The sequence below is a fragment of the Epinephelus moara genome, chromosome 1 (genome assembly GCF_006386435.1).
Source record: "Epinephelus moara isolate mb chromosome 1, YSFRI_EMoa_1.0, whole genome shotgun sequence".
Classification (NCBI taxonomy): Eukaryota; Metazoa; Chordata; class Actinopteri; order Perciformes; family Serranidae; genus Epinephelus; species Epinephelus moara.
In genome coordinates, this window is record NC_065506.1 from 34,554,694 (window position 1) to 34,577,076 (window position 22,383).

Genomic DNA, 22,383 nt, shown 5'->3' on the forward strand with positions numbered 1-22,383 from the left:
CAAGACAAGCTCCACTCCAATCATTCTTGGGCCATCAATAGGTAATTAATTAGGAGAAGGAACAATGGCCCAGAACTTTAAAGCTGGAACTCAGTGCCTGTGGTTGAAGTGCAGGTAAACTTTGTATGTAGCCAGTCAAAAAAAAAAGGACCAGTGTCAGTCCAGATAAAGGTTTCTCATAATGTTTGCACATTGTTAATTTGTCTAGTCCACTTGTTTTTGATATTGAAATATCCACACAAATTCACTCCGCCCAAGGTACACTTCAAGGCACACCTGTATTTATATCTGTGCACTATAACGTGTGTTAACATTCTTAGCAAGACGTAAGACAATAAATATAAGAAAAAATAAGACAGGTAGCTTTCGTTATACTGTCTCTTTACTTGCGGTGCTACAGTAGGTGTCTTTGCTGGTGATTTATTGTAATTTGCTCCGTACAATAAAGCGATCCATTGTCCCATGCACTACTTTCTCTTTTTAAATGGTATCATCCCTCACACTGGCTGCCAATCAGGGCTTTTGATGTGTCACACACTAATAATTCCCATGCACAAACGGTGACAAATAGGTTCCCCATGACGTTTTCTAAATTTAAATTAAATTAAATTACATTTTGTTGCTAGAGTTTGCCTCTTTATGAGGAACTGTATGTGACCAACATACTGATACAGTCGATAAAAAATTAATTCAAAGCTTTTTGTATAGGCCCAGTTGAAAATTGCCATAATAATGTGTGGTTATCACAGAATCCCATGGCGTACCATTTGTGAACCACTGCTCTACATTATATTGTTGTGCTCTGTGAACAAAGAGGCCTGACAAAAGGAAAAACTGAGTGACTGCTGCTCTTATTGGAGTTGACCGTCGGCACTTTGTAAAAAGTAGTACAGTAGGAGTTCCTATCCATTCATGTAACATAATTTGAGTCAAACTGCATTCCCTCTTCAGAAGAGAAATAGAAGTCTACATGAGCAAATGTTGTATTTACTACATAACAATACCAGAATACTTTTCTTAAGTGTTAGTCATTCCAATCAGAAGAAGAAAATAATAAAAAGAAAACCAATCATGGGAATAAAGAAATATAATTTATAATTTGTACTGTGCATATGTGCAATCAATAATCAGATTTTTCTTTTGTCAGTAGTCACAGTGTAACCATAAAAACATTTTTAATTGCTAATTAACTTTCAAGTCTAGGGATAATAAGTATATGCAGGAAAGTTGCCAAATTATTCTTGTTGTTAACAATAAGTTTCCCAGCTCTGTCGGATGCTGTAAAATTCAGGTGGTTTCAAGTGCGGATTTTGTTTACAGTGTACCTGCAAGTAGTGTGGTAGATATCAACATCCACCCACACAGCAGCACCTGTAAGCTGTGTTCAGCTCAGCATCTAACTGTACAGCCTGAATCGTATCACTGCTGGCATTGCCATTGAGCTCACCTGCTGTTCAGTGATTGGAAACAGCTCACACTGTAGCCACAGGGTGATGCTGAAGCTGTCTTACTGACCCTAACACATGCTCTATACATAGACACACATAAACACACAGCAGCTTGATCATTTTAGTTTGGGGATTTTCATACTTTATACATTTTATGCTGTGTTATATATATTTTTTTTTAACCTAGAAATGTTTTTCCCACTCTTTGTTTTATCTTGTAAGGTGATGCTGCCAGGGATGTTTTTCAGCTCTGAGAAAGACTGCAGAGAGAAAAACAAAATAGAGCAAGCAAAATGTTTGAACAGAGCTTTAATAATCTCTAAAAATAGGTTTAAATGTTTTTTAGAGTGGGCAGAAAAGAGGCAAAATTAAAACAGAAAATGTTTTTGGAAAGAGACACAGCTTCCATTCGTGTCTTTACGTCGTTACATCACTTTTATGGTTCTCTGGTGTCTGAAGTCTGTGGTGCCAAGTTGCTTTTGTCTGGCAGGACCAGGGTGGCAATTTACCTAAGAAGCTTTATCTGACTTTAATGGCGCCTGATAAAGATGTCTGTGGTGTTTGACAGCTGCCGCTGCCTTTGACAGGCTCTGCACTGTGGTAATTAACCCCACTTAGCAATCCGTCTTGTTTTCTCCTTCTTTCTGTATCTCCCTCACTTTATTGCTTTCTCTCCCCCACACAGCAAGCACTGAAGGAGAACCTGCGGCTGAGGGAGTCCGAGGAGAAACAGAGGAGAGCCCGGGCGGCGAAGGAGAAGGCTGAACGTGAAAAGCAGGAGAGACAGCAGAAGAAGAGGAGGTTGCTGGAAGTCAATGCAGGTAGAGAACATTCAGTCTGCTTTGCCCGTCAACTCGTGCATCACCGAGGCGTTCTCAGGGATCTGGGTGCTAATCAATCTGGGGTCAAGTGGTGTAAGAGATGATTCAAAGACAATGACTCTCATTTATCAAGCAAACTCTCATCTTAATGGATTAGAGGAGACACCTATTTTCTCACAATGCAGTATTTATCTCTTAAAAAAATGAAACCCACATCTCCACAGAAATCATTATGATTGATGGACAAGTAGTTAAGTGTTGCTGGGAATAATATGAATACAAAATTACCAGTTGTGTGGTGTTGAAAGAGAACATCAAAAAAGCCTTTCTTTGAATAATGTCACTCAGTCCATGTCCGCCCTGCTGATATAATAGTCTCAACTTTTATTATTTCTGACCAATCAATCCATCAAATGTAGTTTCCCAGTTATGGAAAACATACAATATCAAACCAGGCATGCACTAACTGAACTGTAACACACAGTCGTGTTAGTGTGTCATATGAAGGCAATATTCACATTGTGTTGCCTTGTGTTGATTAATGGATACTTCAACAAGGCAAGGCTCTTGACATGTAGCATTGTGCACATTTCAGTGTTGGAATTCAAAGGTAATATTGTGATCATTGATTGGTTTTTGTATCTAAGTATAGTACTTTACCTCTTGCTTGAACTTTCCAGGAGGGTCAGAGCTTAGAACAGCTCTCATCAGGGTTTCAATGTGTTGTTACAAGGCACTTGTCTCGGAAAGATGATTGCTGAAATTACCCTTAACAAATGTCAGCTGGTTGAAGAAAAGCCCCTGTGACCACAACAACCACTAGTGTGTTCCTCTTACTCTCCTCACACATCATAAAGGGTGATGGTTGAATCCACAGTCACATCTGATGTCCATAAGTTTCAACATTGCATGTTGACAAGCACAAGTCTTGAACTAGGACACAAGCAAAAAGGTTTGGTTGTCATAAAAATGAAGCCAAATACTGCGCGAAGAATCATCTGCCTACAGTAAAAATCAGCTGGCTTGTGCAAAAACTTAAGAACTGTACCACTTTTTCAATTACTCTTTTTACCTTAATCCATTGAGTTTAAAAATATGTTAGTCACAAAATGTAGAGAGGAGAGCAGTCATTTTCCAAGTTAGGACATTTAAAGAAGATACCAGGAAACCCAGGAGCCCCGTTTCAACCAAACACTTTCAGTATGGTACCTTTGGAACCAAGAGTAACCCTTTAGACATGGTACCTAGACCCTAGCGTTTCCACCGCAAACAGTACTCATGTGGGCGGGGTTGTCACTCACTGCTCTGTCCAGCACTAACTGTATTTTCTCATGTCTGGTGACACAGAGGGAAGTCTGCACCTTGTTTATCATCCACAGAACAGGGTTGCACGCCGACATTTTCAGCACGAAATAGAACAGGCTGCAGTGAGAGTCTCTCTTGATGGGATATTTAAAAATAGCAGGTTTGTGCATTTAGTCCCCCTCAGGCAAGCTCAGGGGTTTAGTGTTGCCATAGCCCACAGGAACTACACTCCACGACGCTTTCTTTCTCTGAGTGAGGATTAGGATATATGCAGTTCACATTATCTGGTCGAAATTGATATATATATAAACTCTTGAAGATCCACTCATTACTAAAAGTGTCATATAAAAACTAAAGTAAAGGTCAAAGGAGTGAACTGAACTGTACCGTACTGCTCGGTGGAAGTGGGGCATAAGATGTCTCAAAAATATTTGAAGTCAAATCCAGACCAACATTAGCCCCATGTTAACAAAGCCCCTTCATTCATTTGAATGATTTAATGAGGGGCAGCGGTTGTGCACAGAGGAGTCCGGCATAAAACTGCAGGGTCGTCCGGCAGAAACGTTGAACCTGTTTTTTTGTGAACGGCAATCCAACAAGACACTGTTGTGCACAATCAGTCACATGCAAGCACACATTCCTGGTAGATTACTTTGTAAAGTGTAATGACGTGTTTCTGTTATTTAACTTTCAATAGTTGTGACAAAAGGTAGAATAATATTCACTGTGATTACTTTGCACAGGTGTAAAAGCCTTTCTTATATAAACAGTTTGCATATCTGTGACTCAAACCCTGATGTGTAGCTCTTTTTCTCTACAGCACTTCATAGTTCTACCCAGAAACTAGTGAGCACCAATACCTTTGTTTAGGTAACACAGCTCACTCTGTTACCACATGTTCATATTTATTGCCTGGCCCTGAGAAGAAGTGCAAATGTTTTCAGGCTTTATGATCAATATGTTGCTTACTGATAAGAGTATGACAGGTTTCAGAGTTGGACTAGCAGACCTCTGCTTTTGCTTTGAAAATGTGGTATTTTTATTTAATCAAAAACATGTTGTTGAGTCTTCTTTGATGTTCTCCTGCGCTGGATAAATAATTTACTGATCACATCCTATACTGACAGATGGAGCTATGATTTCAACTTTGCCTGTATGTCAGGCCATATGTGCTTTTGTGCAAGGTGTTCTTAACTCATGCTTGCATATTGTCAGTAGATGTTTGGGGATTTTATGTAAAAGTATTGTTTTTTCAAACACTGTCCACTGCTGTGGCCCTGAGGCATAATGTAGCTAGAATGGGAAGTCTATTCACCGAGCAGGTTCAGACATAGCTATGAAGAAAGCAATGTCTACCTTATGCCAGAGCATCTGGTTCCAACTGCCAGTTGTTGTTTTTTTTTTTGTTCTGTTTTGTTTTGTTTTTTTCCTTCCCCTTTGGAGCACGGTTGATGCCATAAACTTGTTCAACAGTGCAGCCTCCAGACCCATTTCCACTGCCAAAGCCAAGGCTGGCAGTTGAGCTTGGCAGCCCCGGCCCTGCACCAGCATCTATAGCTAACGTGACCATGCCAGCCACTGTAGAACTCCTGTAGACGTTAGAGTGCATGGAGAGAACTGCACCAGTACTGCACAATCCAGGCCAAAGTACTGCTGTGGGCTGACTATCTATAGCCAAACCAAGGCCCCTCTTGGCTTAAACAGAATACAAATGTCTCCATTTGCCACAGAGGGCCTGAAGTTTTACAGTTCTGCGCTCATCCAAACGAAGGGTCCTGTCCAGTCGAAATTATGAGCAGCATTCTGGTGGATAGGTTATGTGCTGTGTGTTCGTCCAGCAGTGTGTGTGAGCTGTATCTCACCCTCTGTCATGCTGTGGTTATCCAAAAAAATAACCGGCAACTTGGTTGAAACCAAAAAAATAATTACTCCCAGTAGACTAGTGTTGTATGTGTTATGTTTATATTAGGGAGGATTGGTAGTGAATGCTTTGCAGATGTAGGCTCAAGGCTGTACTGTACCATAAATTCAGGCTAAAATGTTGTATTTGAAATATGACAGAATATCTTAAGTGAGTTTAGTTCCCTATTTGTCTGCTTTTTCATATTTAAGCTATAAAGAAAATGTGCAATGCCTTTAAATACATATTTACCCTATAGTCTGAAATTGGCCATCTTAACTAAACATGTTTGCTGTGAAACCACACATGAGCACAAGAGCACCAATCCCCAGCATGAAGCATGTTGGTGGCTGCATCACGCTGTGGAGATGCTTATCACAGAAAGTCCTGGAAGGCTTGTGAGGGTAGAGAGTGAAATGAAGGCAGCAGAATGGAGAGAAATACTCACAACAAATCCAAGCCAAGTTCTTGATATGAACTGCAATGTAGGGACCAAATCAGAGTGGCCAAATCAGAATCCAGACCACAATTGACCCTTCGCAAAGTTAAAATTATAGGCTTGTATAGGACAGCTACGATGCAGGGTCCGACAACTATACGTTAAATGTTGAGTTACTAAGTAAGCATTTCTATGCTACTCTAGCTACTGAAGGTAAACCGAATAGATACACATGCTGCTTTTGCTGTGTGTGATTAAAGCTCTACCCTGCTTTACAGTGTTGGACAGTGTTGCTCCTACAGTCATTGGTTGCACCTTAACTTTATTGTCTTCTGTCGATCGCAGGTGATGTGGTGGTTCACTTTTAAATGTTCTGTAGCCCTTAGCTTCTACCTTTAACTTTTTAACCCGTTTTTGCCGCTGAGTCAGTCTGACATCCTGAATATATCCTTCAGACACATACAGCTGACCCCTCTGTCTGCTTCTATCTGAAATTGCTTTTTTCCTCCCCAGAAATTACATAAGATTTCGTCAGGTAGTGGAGTTAGTGACAGTGGGCTCCATGCTCGCATCGACAGCTTGATGGACCATTATAAAGGGGCGGGGCTTAGCAAAGGGTCAATTAAATGAAAATTTTAGATGCCATGAAACTAAACAGAGCCTGAGCAGTTTTCTAAGGAAGAATGGGGTAAACTTGCAGAGTCCAAATGACAACCACAAAAACTAACCTCATAGACTCAAAGCAGCAATTGCTGCATCTTCTAAATATTGGGTTAAAGTGAATTAATACTTCAATAACTTCATTTGTATCACACAGTTCATACAGCAAGTGTAATTCAAAGTGCTTCACATAATAAAATGTGAAAATACACATGAAAGACAGTAAGAGATTGAGTAAATAAGATTCGAATACATAATCACACACTCACACAGACACATTCACACAAATACACATAAAAAAATATGAATTAGGTTTGATACCAATTAAATGAATAAAACTACATAAATGCAGGTCTAAAAAGATAAGGTTTTAAGATTTCGATTGAAGCTATCTGCTGAACCAGAGAGTCTGACGTCCTCTGGAAGGCTGTTTCAGAAACAAGGGCCAACGACACACAACACAGCATCACCGTACCTTTTGGTTCTTCTCTGGGGGATATTTAGTAGACCAGAGTTAGAAGATCTTAAGGCTCTGAAGGAAATGTACTTGGCCAACATATCAGATAAATAGTCAGGAGCCAGTCCATTGAGAGACTTAAAAACTTAAAGCAAAATTTTAAACAGGATTCTAAAATGAAGCCAATGAAGAACCTTCAAAACTGGAGGAATTTGGGGTTTGTATTTGTACTTAAAGGAGCAATGTGTAAGATTTAGAGAGATTTAATGGTGTCTAGTGATGAGGATTGCAGCTTGCAACCAACTGAAACTTCTCCCAGTTAGAATTCCTTAATTATTCATTGTTCAGGAGGTTTTTACCGGGAGCCAAATTATCCGCAGAGGTCTCTTCCTCTTGGACCAGGTGATTAAAACACAGAATAAAGCAATTTAATGTGACAAATCTGTGTTTCTTCGACACTGTTAAGCATGTCGGAGACAGGCTACAAGCCCAGCACCTGCTAATGTGTGCTCGATTTTTTTCTCTGATAACTTAAGATCCAGACGTTGAGGGGTGTCCGCAGAGGTCTCTTCGTCTCCAAAACAAATAAACCCGGTAATTGAACTGGTAAAAACACTGAATAAAGCAGTTTCACTTGTCGCAGAGGGGCTGCCAATTATGGTGACCAATTCAAAAGTGCCTGTCTGTCTGTCTTGGACTGCGCAGAAACGTGATGGACTCCGTAAACCAGGACCCGCTCCCTATGTAGATATAAACGTCTCATTCTAAGATAAGGAAAATACAGTGATTCTTGTTGTCAGGTAATTATACACTAAAGAAAACATGCTTATTATATTATATCCCATTTCTGCCAGTATTTCCCCCTCAGTCCTACACACTGGACCTTTAATTTTATTTTCCAATTTATCAGTGTCACAGAAAAATGATTAGAGTACATCCACTTTGTTCAGTGTTGAAAACCAAGAAATGAGACTTAAACACCTTTTATTTGCACTGTATATTTGTGTCCTTTCCTGAATTTTAATGACTTGCTTGTTTGGTCTGCAGCTCGGTCAGATTGACAGCTTGGACTTATTTCCCCCATGCGTGTGTGTCGAGTTGTGTTTCACTGCAAACTTTCCATTTCAGAAAAGTAGTTCAGAAATAAGAAAATCTTAAGAATAAACTTCAGCCAAATTTTGTCAGAAAGGCTTATACAAATATGCCTAGAGCTTGAAATTTATTTAGATACGCTCAAATTAAGATAAAGCTAAAGGCAAACTCAGTGACATCCCCAAGAAGTGATGTTTCTGGCAATGTACGACAGTCGCGCGCACACGCACGCATACACATAAATACACACAGATTGTTGGGATGAAATGAATATGTGATAGAGATTTGGCATTGTGCTGCCAACCCAGGACAGGATTTACTCACTCTCTCTCCCTCACACTCTCTCTCTCACTCTGTCTGTCTCTCAGCCTATTTATTAACTAAAGAGCTTTCTCTTTGTTTGTCAGCGAGGATTGTCCTCAATGGAGATTTTCTATGTAATCATCTGATTATCCATCAATTCCCTAAAAACCCCCAGAGAGGCTCCATAGCCACATTATGCTGAAGGGCACGGCAATGACAGACAGGGGAAGGAAGGGGGGGAGGGTTTCCTGGAGGAAATGATCAAAATGGATTTTAGCTTCGTTACTTGCTACAGGTATCTGCATTTAGTTTGGTTTTAGCTTTGCCTACTTTTGCATTCCAGAAATGTGAGCTTCTCCCGGTTTCCATCTCATTTCTCTCGGTCTCTTTTACCTGCCACAGACCGGGCTTCTACCTACACGATAATGTGCAGCCCCGCTTTCGTCATCTGCACTGTGCGTTCTGGCAGTCTGAGAGAGGGAGAGCATCAGCTTGCATACATTTGCATAGAGCCCTATGGAGATTGAAATTCAGATTGAATAGGTGTTTTTTCCCCTCCTCCTCTAGCTGTGCCTGGCTTGTGTATGACAAATCTGTTGCATTAACTCCCAGGGTAGGCCGGGAGCGGGAATGTTTGTGGAGCGACAAATTACACATCAGAGCTTTATTTAACATTCCCTACATGGCTACAAGCGATGAACTATTAAGACGTCAAATAGAAGAACAGCTAGAGATGCAACCCTGCATGCAAAGATGCTAAAAGCATAGGAGGGGCATAAGGAAGAGAGAGCAGGAGAGACAGAGAGATCTTTCTGTGAAGCTTGTATGCGACACTGCATGTTCTCATGAGGCAGTTCTTAGATACTATAGACACTAATGCCTTTTGTTTTGTATCATGCCTTAGTTTTATGGTGGTGCCCACAAAGTTGGTTAAATTTGAGTAGTGTGTTTGATACTTCTTGCACTTGTGTCTGCTAAAAAAAAACCTGTGGACGGTGGGATGGTTCTCTGTGTTTCAAACAAGTAGGCTAACAACGCCCTAATGTTCACTGCATGCTGGTCTGTTGTGTTCCCTGAGGTGTGAGTGTGTTGGACCCAACGCAAAGCCAGTTATTGTTAAAACACTTGAGGGGATCAAAAACATGTTTGCTCTGGCCTCTGTCTTGTGAAAGGTACAAATCAGTCTGTTGAACCTTGTTTATAAGTCTGTTTTTGTTGAACCCAGCTGTGTTGGTATAGAGCTGCAGTACATCAGTGCTGCACAGGGTGTTGGAAAAAAAGCATGTTATCACTGCTAGTTGGGAGTGCAAGCCAGACTGTTGGTGCAGGGTGGGTGCAGTTGCTTTTCAAAGTATTTTTTGTAATGTTTTAATATAGTAATTTGCTTTGCTGTATTTTTGTGTCTGGAGCCCAGAAATTTAACTGCATTTACATTTTTTGATCACAAGTATTCAGAATGAAGTTTATTCGAAAGATTACGTCAGTTATATGAAACTGAATCCAAATAAACTCCCTTATTGGTTTGATTTTTGATCTGATTTGTTTATTTTGAATGTTAAAAACCCCAATATATTGTATACATCATCATATCAATAAATCATGAACAGACTTACAATGAGAAACATGAATTAACTTTTACAAATACAAAAATACGAATAGAGCACCGACAATAGTATCACCCTGAGTGTGCTTTACATTCCCTCTAATCATTTCCATAACTTGTGAAGATACTGTCTTTGTACCTCTTTTTAAACTGTCTCATATCTTGATTTCTCCACCGTGCATTCCACAAAATCACCCCACAAATTGATATACACATACTTTTTTAAAATGGTGCCATTATCTATTTCTTGTATATTAAATAGCCATAATGTTTGTAGTCGGCTACTATTTTTATAGAGATTCACAAAAGCCAATTCCTGCCTCTTTCAGCAGTCACAGTAGACTGATCAAGTTTTCTTGGTCTGACAGATAACTATTATTTTTTTAACCCCTCCTTGACAGTGTCATTTGCTCATCATTATTCCGATTCGGATTTGAAATCCATCTCACCCAGGCTTTGTACAACCAGAACATCCTGCGACACAGCATGGAAACTGTAAATGGTAAAATTTCAATATGACTGCCTTTGACACATTGCTGAAATGCACTGATTCCCTGCATTTTCTGCTCGTGACATCTTAATACAAAGCAATATCTTCTTATGACCCCCCATCGTAGTGTAGTGTATCCCCATAAATTGTGATTTTCACAGACTGACTGACTTTGAATAATTTTTAGAGGCCTGAAGGTGTAAAACTCACAAAGAAGAAGGCAGACATTGAAAGAAGTCCAAAGAATTCTGTGTAGTGGAATATTGTTTTTACCCTTTCCCTTCCCTCATTATCATCCCACAGCCCCTGTGTGAGTCCTGATCCCCAGGTGGTGAACTGCCTAGTTAGATTACAGTCGTTGCGTTAGTCGTTGCTTTTTAAAAGAGTAATCTATTTCTGCACTTAATTACTCCCAGTGGTAAATAGTTTGTTACACTCTTTGTTTCGTTCCTTTTTCATCACTGCACAACATCGTCTGAGATGCATTGTCACATAATTGCAGGTTAACATAAACCTTACATAAGCCCCCGTATCAGCACGAAACAAGGATCAGGAGAATCAAGACAGCACTGGCAGTAGACTATAACTGCCTTGAAATGAAACTATATTAATACATAAAAAAAAATATAAAAGACGTTGGCCTTCCTAACACCACACAGTACAAATATTAATGGCCTCGAAATAATACATCAATAGGCCTAAATGAAATGATATCAGAGACTGGCCTTCCTAACACTGTTACATGATGATTAAGGGAAAAAACATGTTTAAATGGCGTATTATGTGGACGGCATGTAATCAGCCAAATGCAAACAAACTCCCTTGAGTTGCTTGCTTACGAGTCTATGCTTAGTAACCGACTAGCCCAGCTTATTCTGTGTTTATCACTGAAGCAGTGGTTATATGGCGTGAGGGAGAGATCCTCAAATTGTTTGTCAGACATCTTGTTCCTCCTCTGAGTCAGAGCAGAGACTACCCAGGCTAAAGAGCCTCTCCCTAAGCACACTGGATGGCATAACTCTTGACGGCATCTTTGAATACGTTTTTTTTTTTTCTTTTTTTTTTTTCTCCGACCTGTCTATTATGCTAGAAATTGAAGAATTAATGTAATGCAATTAATGACTAGTTAATGACTAGATGATTACTAACTATAAATGACTACTGAATTGAGAACTACTGTAATTTAGAATTACTGTGTTACAGACAAATGTAATTTTACAGCCAACGTTGCCAGGGAATTTTAATTTTATGGCGTTTCTCTGTGAATGTGTGGATTTATCAGAGCTGACTGTGCTCCTTGACTAAGGTGTCAGTTGTTAACACACTTTTTTTAACCTTTATTTAACCAGAAAAATCTCAGACAGACAGACAACATAGAACAAAAATACAGAATAAGAATGTAAAGCTGTAAAACAAGCATTATAAAACACAAAATAAGAATACTACAAAGAAAGGCCACATGTATGTTGATATTTACTAGAGATAAACAATAAAAACGCAAAAATGGCAACTACACATGAATACAAAGAGCAGCTAAGACACACTGTGACATTGGCATATAGAAGATTGTGTACAAAAATCCTCCAACGGTGCTTTGAAACGGCCGAGAGGCACCCTTCTACAGAAGATTCCACAAAGAAGGAGCTCCATATGTAAATTAGCATTTATGTAAACTTTTACCTGCAGCAGCAAAGACTCAGATTGTTTATTTTTCAATTCAACAGTTGCATGGATGACCAGTGACCTGTTGCAATATTCATCAGTTGGTTATGATGCGCACCTGTAATTTATGCACCCCGTTTCATCATCCGCCGAATGGCTCGGCTACTTGGTGCCCGAAGTATCGGCAAAGTGGAACAGAGGGTATTCAATAGCGAGAGAGGGGCCTGACTGGCCTTATTGCACCATTTGTCTTCTAAGTGTCCAAGGGAACACAGTGGTCGGTCTGCATTCATTGTACTCAGGCATGTCATTTTCTCCTCTTAGCTTTTCCATCCCAGCCCAATTGACCCTATTTCTTGCCTTGCTCTGGCCCACCTCTGCTGAACACTGCTACAACCAAGTCGTTGTCCTGATGATAAGTGCCACATCCTGTTGAGTGAAGTGGCGAGAGGCATCAGTCCAGGTCTGAATAGAGGGCAGACATCGACACACACACAGGCTGCATGTCCAGACAATGGAAAACGCCAGTCTGAACAGGCTCTGATTAAATAGATGGTGATTGAAGTTTCACTACAGACACGAGGATAACTACAGCCTTTTTCCCCAGAGGTGGAGGTTAAGCTTTGTCTTGATTCTTCTCCCAGAGTTTGTTCTTTTGTTTTGTGCTGCAGAGTAAACACCTTTCTGCTTTTATCTTTCTGTTGATCTGACTTGTACAAGTCTTGTACATCTACATTTGTACACCTAAGCACATATTTACACACATTTGTTTTCTTTTTTTTCCCCAACAAAGAGGACAGCCGAGCTAGATGTGCCACGGTGGAGCTCATTTGGCTTGCGTCCCGCTTTCTTCCACTACTAAAAACGTGGGATTTGGAGCTTACTGTAGAGCCACAATGAAGTAGATGCGAAACCAAGGTAGACACTCTCACTATGCTTTAAATACACATCACTAAAGATGGACTAGTTTGTGAGAGTGTCTTCTTTCTTTGTTAAAGTTTAAAAAAAAAAGTCTCCATGCACATTGCACACCTGTCATGAGAGCTGTGATCCCAGATGCAGCAGAATAGAAATAGGCAGGCAAATTGTGCACATCAAAGCACCAATCAGTAGCTCTACTGCCAAAGCTGGGATACCACTCTTCACTGTCCCGTTCCTCTCACTAGTCTTTGTTCTCTTGCCACATCCTCCTCAGCACCACCTTTCACAAGCTGAATGACTGTTTCAAACCCATTTCACAGCTACTAGCTTGACTAATATTCCTCTGCCATGTGTTCCTCCTCCATTACTATCCATGTGACATGTCTGTGATCTCTCTCTCTAAGTTTGTGTGCATGTGGGTGTGAGTATATAAATATGTGTTATGATTTTCAGTGTTGGGCTGTCTGAAAGCACCTCTTGTCTACATTCTATAAAGCAGTTTTCTGTCTCGGCCTGTCTGAGTTGCTTCTGATTGATGTGTAAAATTGGACTGTTTTTGCTCCTGTATATTCCTGAGGCAGGAGATCTGAGTGGGTTTCTTTTTCCTTGCCTCCTGAGGCACACAAAGTGTTTCATGTTCTTGTGGGTTGGAGTCAAACGGAGTACTACACATAAAGGCGCACACTGCAGGTTGCAATAGATTGATCTGCTCCCTTTTGCGTGTTTTCTGTGTGCTTTCCGTATTTTTTCCCATGCGCGTGTGTGTGTGTGTTGTGGGGAGTGTGAAGCTCACTGCCTGTGATGAATTGCCACAGCAGTGGAGACAAATTTGGACGTCGAGGAGCGTTGGTTTTGCTCAGAAATTTGTGCTGCCTCTCTGCTCTGCGTAATGATGAAGAACTGGGCACATATCAGCCAGAGGAGGAATGCAGCGAATGGAAAAAAAAAAGAAAAGCACAACAAATGCACACATAGAAGCAGGCAGGCAAGGAAGTGGGCCATGATATATCCACCGTATGTGTGTAGTTGTAGTCACAGCTTGGCGTGGGGTTCGGGCACAACCACAGCCCACCACCCCGGGGACCATCTGCCCTTAATACAGGAGCTTCAGTGGGTTTGCTGTAAAGGGACCATGCACTGTGGAGCTGATTGACAGTTTTTATAGGTTTGCAGAAAACCCACCATGGTGCCACATGGTACTGTGCATGAAAGAAGATGAATTTTTTCAGTTTGCAGGCCCCATGTTGCAGTGTGACTGTAGTGGTTGTAGTTAAGAGCTCATGAAAGAGTCTCAGATTGAAAGAGATGAGGAGAGGAGCTTGTAGGATCTGACAGAGGTGACAAGCTTCAGAGGTTGATCACTGACTGCATTAAAGACCTTTGAAATAGACCAACGCTATCTGTGTCTGTACATATTTTAAACAGATTACACACATGTTCCCAGATGAGGGGGCCTTTGATTTTACTTGAGCGCAGGACTGGACATTTTACACAGTTTGTTGTCAAGATTAACCAGTGTTAATCGACAATGACAGTCATGTTCATGTTGGCTTGAAGCGAATACTTGTAGACTTTCACAGCTGAATAATATATATTTTTTAGAGCATTTACAGTCTGTTCTTTTAGTAATAAACAGATTTTAATTGTGTATCCACAATCTGTGATGCTGGCAATAAACTGGTCTTGGAGCAGTAAACCAAATAAGACAGTATGCTCTGGGCAGAAACACTGGCTATATAATTTTTTCTCATGCCACTGTTTTTGTTTGTTTGTTTGTTTTTAAAAGCAGTACATTTTTCTACACCTTGAGATGAGATGGCTTCGTTTAGCTATTGATTAAAGCTCAGTATATACTGTAGGGGCTTGTAGACCAGCTTTTGCCCTGCACCAAAACATACTTCAAAACAGGGCTGGGCAATATGGACAACATTTCATATCTCTGTATTTACAGGCTCACTGGTGATACACAATAAATATCTCGGTATTTTCACGAAATCGGCTACATGTTTTCAGTGTTTATCTTTTTTTTTTCCGTGTTTGAAAATATGCAGCTGCACAACAGTTACACCTCCAAAACACTAGCCGGCAATGGGGTTTCTGTGAATCAATCAATTCAATCAATTTTATTTATAAAGCCCAATATCACAAATCACAATTTGCCTCACAGGGCTTTACAGCATCCAACATCCCTCTATCCTTTGGACCCTCACAGCGGATAAGGAAAAATTCCCCAAGGAAAGTAATAATAATTATAGTTATAGTTCTGGCTACTGTGGTACAATATGTTGAAAGTATATATTAATATCTGGCAGTATACATGTCATATGTGTATAATGACAGTAGAAGTATGACTAATGATAACAGCAGCAGCAGGAGGCATCTGGCAGGACCACGGCAGCAGCACAACCACACACGTCACGCTATCCAGGCACCGCTGCGATATGAGTTAATCTGAGAGACAGTGGAGCACAAAGGCTCCGGAGAAGAAGTCGAGTTAGTGACATCCAGAATGGCCGAGTTAGCAAGATGCAGTAATAGGATACGAGCGAGAGAGAAGGAGAGAAGGTGCCCGGTGTATTATAGGGGGGTCCTCCGGCAGACTAGGCCTAAGTCAGCCTAACTAGGGGCTGGTACAGGGCAAGCCTGAGCCAGCCCTAACTATAAGCTTTATCAAAGAGGAAAGTCTTAAGTCTAGTCTTAAATGTGGAGACGGTGTCTGCCTCCCGGACCGCAACAGGAAGATGATTCCACAGGAGAGGAGCCTGATAGCTGAAGGCTCTGGCTCCTGATCTACTTCTCTACTAGTGCTGTAAAGTTTGGTTGATTCAAAACACACCTAAAACACACATTTAACATGGCTTAATAGCGACAGTTTCAAACACAAGTACACAAATCGGCTTCACTAATAACTCTTAGCATTCACAGACAAAACTCTTGTCTTTTGCTGGACACTTCCCCACAAATGCAAAATGCTAATGTTTTTAGCACAAGCCAATGGCATTTTACATTGTATAAATTAGCCTAGCGGCTTGCCGACTTTTCCTCTACTCATATGAAGCCAGGGACGACAGCAACATTTAAGAAAGGTAACGTTACAAAATTCGGCTTCATTACAGCTCACAGGGTTCACTGACAAAACAACTGTCTCATACTAAACATGTTTTCCAAACAAATACAACATGCTAATGTTATTAGCACAAGCCTATTGCATTTTACATTGTATAAGTTAGCCTAGTGCTCATATGAAGCCAGGATAAATCCCAAAGAATAACTACCGGAAGGATAAATCATACACCATTAAATTTAAAGTAAAAAAAAGAGCTCTTGCTTGAAAATATATCTTACATATACTTCAAATATTTTTGTCTCCCTAGTTATAGTTGAAATTTCCCTTTCTTTGGCTACATGCAAAATGTTTAGGTATGGTTAGGAAGTCATTGTAGATATAACTATCACTACAAGTATGATCTGTTTTCTATACCTGACTCAGAATTATGTCAGTCAAATTGGTAGCAACAGTCATGAAAGGAACCAACTTAGCCCTTTGAGCTAATGCATGCTAACGAGGCAAACAATGGGTGAAATATTCAATAACAGTTTTTGCCGACACTAGATGACAAACAAAAGCCACAGACTGTATCATATTTATATGTATAAGTTCCTGTGAGCTGTGAATTCACCACTTCTAAGCCAAAGGCAGAGGATAATGTTATCTCTGAGCCTGACCGGGTCAACACCTCTCTTCCTCTGAAATGTCCCCAGAAGTACACTGCACACTGACTGGCAAAAAACAACAACAAAAAAAAAATCACTGCTAGACTTCAAGAATCTCAGAATTTTCATCTTTCAGGGGGCAGCCCTGTGTTCCGACTGAAATAAGATGAATTTACCACGTGATACTGTTATATGAACAGCAAACCAATACTTTGTCTAACCCTGTTTAACAGGTCATAGAAAGGACAGTGCATGGTGCCCCTGATGACCAATGGAAAGTAAAAATAAATAGATAAAGGGCCCATGGCCAAACATAATTGCTTTATTTTTTCCTACTTTCAATATCATAGTTAATATTATTATACTGAACATTTTTTACTCCACTTTATCCCTCCACCCCATTTTTATGCATAGAGTTTTTGTCAACATCTCTCTGACACTGTCAACAAAAACTTTAAGCTCAACTAAGGGAATATTTATTGCAGAGGCTCCAGATTGCATTAGCTAATAAACTTCAAATTCAGTGTATTTGATTGCAGTATAATCCAACAGTATAATCATATTTGGGAGGCTACACATTTGCACTCTGGGACTCTCTTCTCATAAAAGAGGCCGGACTGTCCGGGGTTACTGTTTGCATCGTTGGCTATTATTAAAGGCTGCCCCAGCTCAACCGTCTGGCAATATAAGCTGAACATGTATTCATTCTACCTGCTTCCAGTTTGCATGGGGATGTTTTGGATTTCAGCTCGACTCTGTTCACCAAAACTGCAAAAATCTGCCTGAATTTTTCTCGTGTGGTTTCCTTTGTGCTTGTGCCCAATTTCACAAAAATAGAGCCCCATTTGTTGATATAAAGTGTGATGACATTTGGCTCAGTAGATGGTCTGGTATCATCGTATCATCACAGAGTCCTTGTCTTAGTCATTGAATCTGATTTTTATTTCTCTCTGATGTGTATTATTGTTCCAGAGGGAATTGTCCGACAAAATGGAAGGAGTGAGAAAAACACACACAACCTTAATCACAGCAATGTCCTCGACCCTTTCACTAAATCAGTGGTGGGACCCAGCAGTCACACTGTGGCTGATGGCACAGCTCTGTGAAGCTAATGAAGTTGTAACAACTTTTCTATCACATAATGAATCACTCTTATACGTGCTTCATACAGAACACAGTATTTACGTGCATGTGAACATACAAAATATCGATGTATCAGTTTTACTATATGTAGTGGCAAAAATTGTGATTACAAATACTCTGCCATTAGTTTTGCAGCGCCAGGATCAGTGTGTATGCTCAGTGTCCTTAGATTGCATGTCACAGTGACACGGCTGCCTGATTTTGGCAGGATCCTTTGTTCTGTAAAGCAGTACCAGACGTACAGCTCAGTTGGTGACAGCAAACTAAAAATCTAGAGCCCTTGATTTTGCTTGCTGTTGGAAATTCAGGGCCTGGTGCTGACGAAAATTCACATCGGAGGTGCCAGATATTAACAAGGGTACACATGGTGACAGCAAGTGTCAGCATGTTGCTGAACATTTCTGACATTGTATGTAAAGTTCAAGTTTCATCTGCTTGCCTTTGACAGCTGTTGGTCCAATTCAATTACAGTTCTTCTTTACAGAACCACAAATAATAATAAGACACACAAAAGGCAATTACTTGATGAAAAAGATTTGACATATTGTCTTTTTAAAATACAAAGAATTCCACTGTGCATTTTTAAATAATAACATACAATAAGAGCTGCAGTAAATGCATTTGTGATTGAATCATCGGTCAGTGGTTAAACCTACAAAAGAACAATAATGCTGTGTTCACACTGAACGCGAAGTGAATTTTCATGTCGTGTTACTTGTGTGAATATGGCTGCTGGAGTGTTTTTGGAAGCAAACAGCTAACTTGGTTCCCAGTAAAGCACAACTGATTGCTGGAATCAAGTGATGTGAACGTGGTAAATACGGACGCTCCATGCTCTGACCCAGCCTGAACCAAAATGGCAACCCCCTTTATTATTCTTCATACTGTCACGCCATGGCAGCACATTACCGCTCCACTCCTTCTGCTGTTTACTTTCCACAATAGAAGACCAACTCAAGTTACGCAGAGCATTTTGCTAAGACGCAACCCAACTAATAACTCAAATCACAAACATAATTTCAGAACTTACCATGCACTCCTGTGGCTTCCCTTACTAATTTCCAAACCCTACTTTTTTATTCTGTCTCTGTCCAGTACTGACGTTGAGTGGCAGAGCCCTCGGTGCTCGCAGACGGCGGCCACAAGTTTGCCCTCCTTTCTGATTCTAGTATGGCCTCAGGACGGACGATCTCAACTAAATCTCAGTGCTGATAAGCTTTCACGACACAGCGTCACGCAACAAAGTGCGTCCTCTCGTCACATTTGTGTTGTCTACAGCGTGAATTTGAGTCTTTGGATTGAGTTTATATGTTATCTTGACACGCAAACACACCACACAAATGTTTTTGTCTTTCAAATCGGTGACCAGACCAGCTGAAGTGCACAGGAGGCTCTTTCTTCTTGCTGAAATGTGGTCGCATAGATCAAACTTGCGCTACTGTTTGGGATGGCTGCACCCAAAATGAGTGTTTTCATGCTCATGAATTTAAAAAGAAGAACACCCGCACACTGGTTGCACTTGCAAAAAAAGGTTAAATTTATTAGACAACGTTTCGGTCATGGACCTTCATCAGGTAGATGCTGACAGAGAGAAAACACAGTTCATTTAGTGGTTAACAGATTACACCTTGTGGCTCTGAGTAAACTAAGTAATGCTCATGAATTTAAAATTTGTCACCCAAAATCAGTATTTTTGTATATTATTTAAAAACAAGCACAAGGTCTGTGTGAACATCACATTGCAGTGCTTTTCCCAGCACATTTCCCATTTCATTTTCGTTCTTTCTTTCACATAATAACACAGCACTTTTTTTCTTTTTATCAAATTAGTCTAAAGGACACTAAACTAAACAACAAAATGAGACTGATTGACACCATGCAATTCAAATGGCATCCAGCTGTCGAATGTAATAAAACCACCACTGTGGTTGCATTGTAGCGTGTCGTTTTTAATGCCAGTGTGTCAGCAGTGGAAATGTACAGTTCAGTGGCAAACAGCCCTTCACATCTGCACGGTGGTCGACAAAGATTTCAAATGTTATTGGCAACACAGAAGCATTGTTGAAAAGAAAACACCCCCCACACACACACACACGCATCCTCATTTGCATGACAACCACAGCATAAACTTTTTATTGACAGTGTGTGTTCTCCCTCAGCATTCCCATATACCCACTATCTATTTTCCTTCCCATCCACTGGAGGCTGTTTTCACTGCAAATCACTAGCCTGGTCCATCATTATGCCTCAGGTGTCAGGGCTGGGTTTTCAGCTGTACCAACACAGGGCATGATTTACGTGTCATATCTTCAAAGCTTTTCTCTTCCAACAATATATCTGCATTCTGGTGGCTCCCCTGCCACCACGAGGCAAGGACTTGATATTTTGAGTCAATAAATACACCATGTTGCAAGGTTTCAGTGTTCCTTTCCAGCCTGACAGTGCACTATATGTTCCTGCATATGTGATTCCATTGCGAGTTAATATCCTTTATGTCTGCTACAATGCAATGCACGACTACATCGCTCAAGGTTGCGAACACCAGGGTGCACATTTGCACAGCAGGTTGTCGACAAGAACCTGCCGACTTGTGCATTACTGGATTTGCTTGGAAGTAGTCCCTATCATACACTGGGCACTTGACTTTGTGAGTGGATGTACGTGTGATATAGTAGGTGCTTGTTCAAAGCTTTTTATATTACACGTTATATGCTTTATATAGTGGCCTGCCATTGTAAGTTCCAAATCGGTGCAATCACTATGGCAAAGCTCACCACTTGAAGAAAGTGCACTTTATCTGATTTTGTTTCTTTACCTCTCCTCTGTCTTCCACCACCCCCTCATTCTTTTTCTTCCTTGGTTTTTCAGAGAATGATGAGACAGGTGTGATGGATAGTTTGCTGGAAGCCCTACAGTCAGGAGCTGCATTCAGAGACCGCAGGAAGAGAGCGCCAAGACCCAGAGGTGAGTCTCATATCCTTTACCTACATTTATAGACAAACAAAGGTGCACACACACAACACCTTGTACTCGTTTTGTGTGGGGGAAAAAAATGAGGCCAATGTTCTGATTCCAGTCAGATGTTCAAAATCGCAATGAATTTAGGTCCTAACCTGCCAACTGGATGCATATTTTTCTTGTTTTGTTTTTTAACAGCTGAGTGAATTGAGCGCATCCTTGTGTTCTGGTGCCTTGGCTCCACACACTGTCATTTTCAGTCACTTGCAAAACACACTAGTTTGTTGTTTGTACACATGCTTGCTAGCAGCACAATGCCAGAGAATCCTCAGCCTGACAACATTACTACAACTGTTTGATGTTTGGATCTCCGTAAAAGGCAATAAACACCCAGTTTTTTTTCTTTCTGGCAGTCTTAAATCCAAATTGAGGAATTAAAAAAATGGAAGAACAAACACATGTCTGACTGGATGATTTTGAATGGAGTGCCCGTTAAACTTTAGGAGCAATTGACAGCTGTGCCCTTAAACAGAGTATGTCTGTGTTAATAAACTTCTCTTCACAGCCATTTCTTCAGCTTGCAAATGTCTCCTCATGACCTTTTTGATCCCTCTTAGTACTGTAAGATATGTCGGCATCTTTTGTCCCCTGCCCTCCACAGATAACCAGCAGCAGACGATCAGCCCCAGCTCCTTCCGCCAAGTTCTCAGGCCTGTTAACCATGGTAAAGCAAAGACTTAAAAAAGTCCACAAGGCTAAAGCCTAAAGCATGCTCAGCTCTGTCTTTTATCTGCTCTTGGAAGCCGGTCTTAAACATCTCTATCGCGTATTGCAAATTCCTCTCGACAGTTCATATGTCCTGCTTTTCTTTGTGTCCAGTGACCATTTCAGTTGTCCTTTTGCCTCTTTGTGACCTTGTGTGGGCCTTCTGAAAGTGTGAAAGGCCATTGCTAAAAGAGTTTGAGGCAGCGCGATGTGCAGACTGTGAGAGAAGCAGGGTTGAGATTATTTGAAAGCAGTGTGTGGGCTGCTCTGGCGCCTCAGTTTGACAAGGTTCCTAAATTGTTCAGTAACTGCAGCATTGTGAGTTCAGCTCTATGCTTTTGAATGCAGCTGGGGTCTTTCACATTTTTTAAACCTTATATAAAGGATGCTGCAGATGTCTGTTCGCAACAGTATGTAAGTCAAGTGTCCTTTAATTTCGTGGCAAGAATAAAAAAATTTTGTTTTTGTTCTGAATGTCTCAATGCTGACCTGTGTGCTGCTGTTTCTGAAGAGCAATGAGACATGTGCACCAAGATCAAACAAAGAGACTAAATGAAGAAATAAAAATTGCATGCGAGCCTCTTGTAGCTTAGACCTCTTCATTGTTCATTTAGAAACTTCCATGTCCATATATAAATATAAAAAGATCAAGGTTTGTCTAAACGAATGACTTCCTGGGAGTTAAGATTGCATGGGATACTA

General features: G+C 40.6%; 1 protein-coding gene across 3 annotated transcripts in view; it reads left to right on the forward strand.

Annotated features, from left to right (window-relative positions):
- LOC126392085 (protein diaphanous homolog 3-like) overlaps window positions 1–22,383 on the forward strand; it is a 244,843-nt gene that overhangs the window by 153,535 nt on the left and 68,925 nt on the right. For 2 of the 3 annotated variants that reach the window (XM_050047664.1, XM_050048467.1), the window contains 3 exons: window positions 2,134–2,269; window positions 20,827–20,922; window positions 21,578–21,640. In XM_050047664.1, coding sequence (XP_049903621.1) covers window positions 2,134–2,269; window positions 20,827–20,922; window positions 21,578–21,640 — 295 coding nt within the window. The remainder of the gene's footprint in view (window positions 1–2,133; window positions 2,270–20,826; window positions 20,923–21,577; window positions 21,641–22,383) is intronic. The other variant, XM_050049310.1, reaches the window with a different exon arrangement.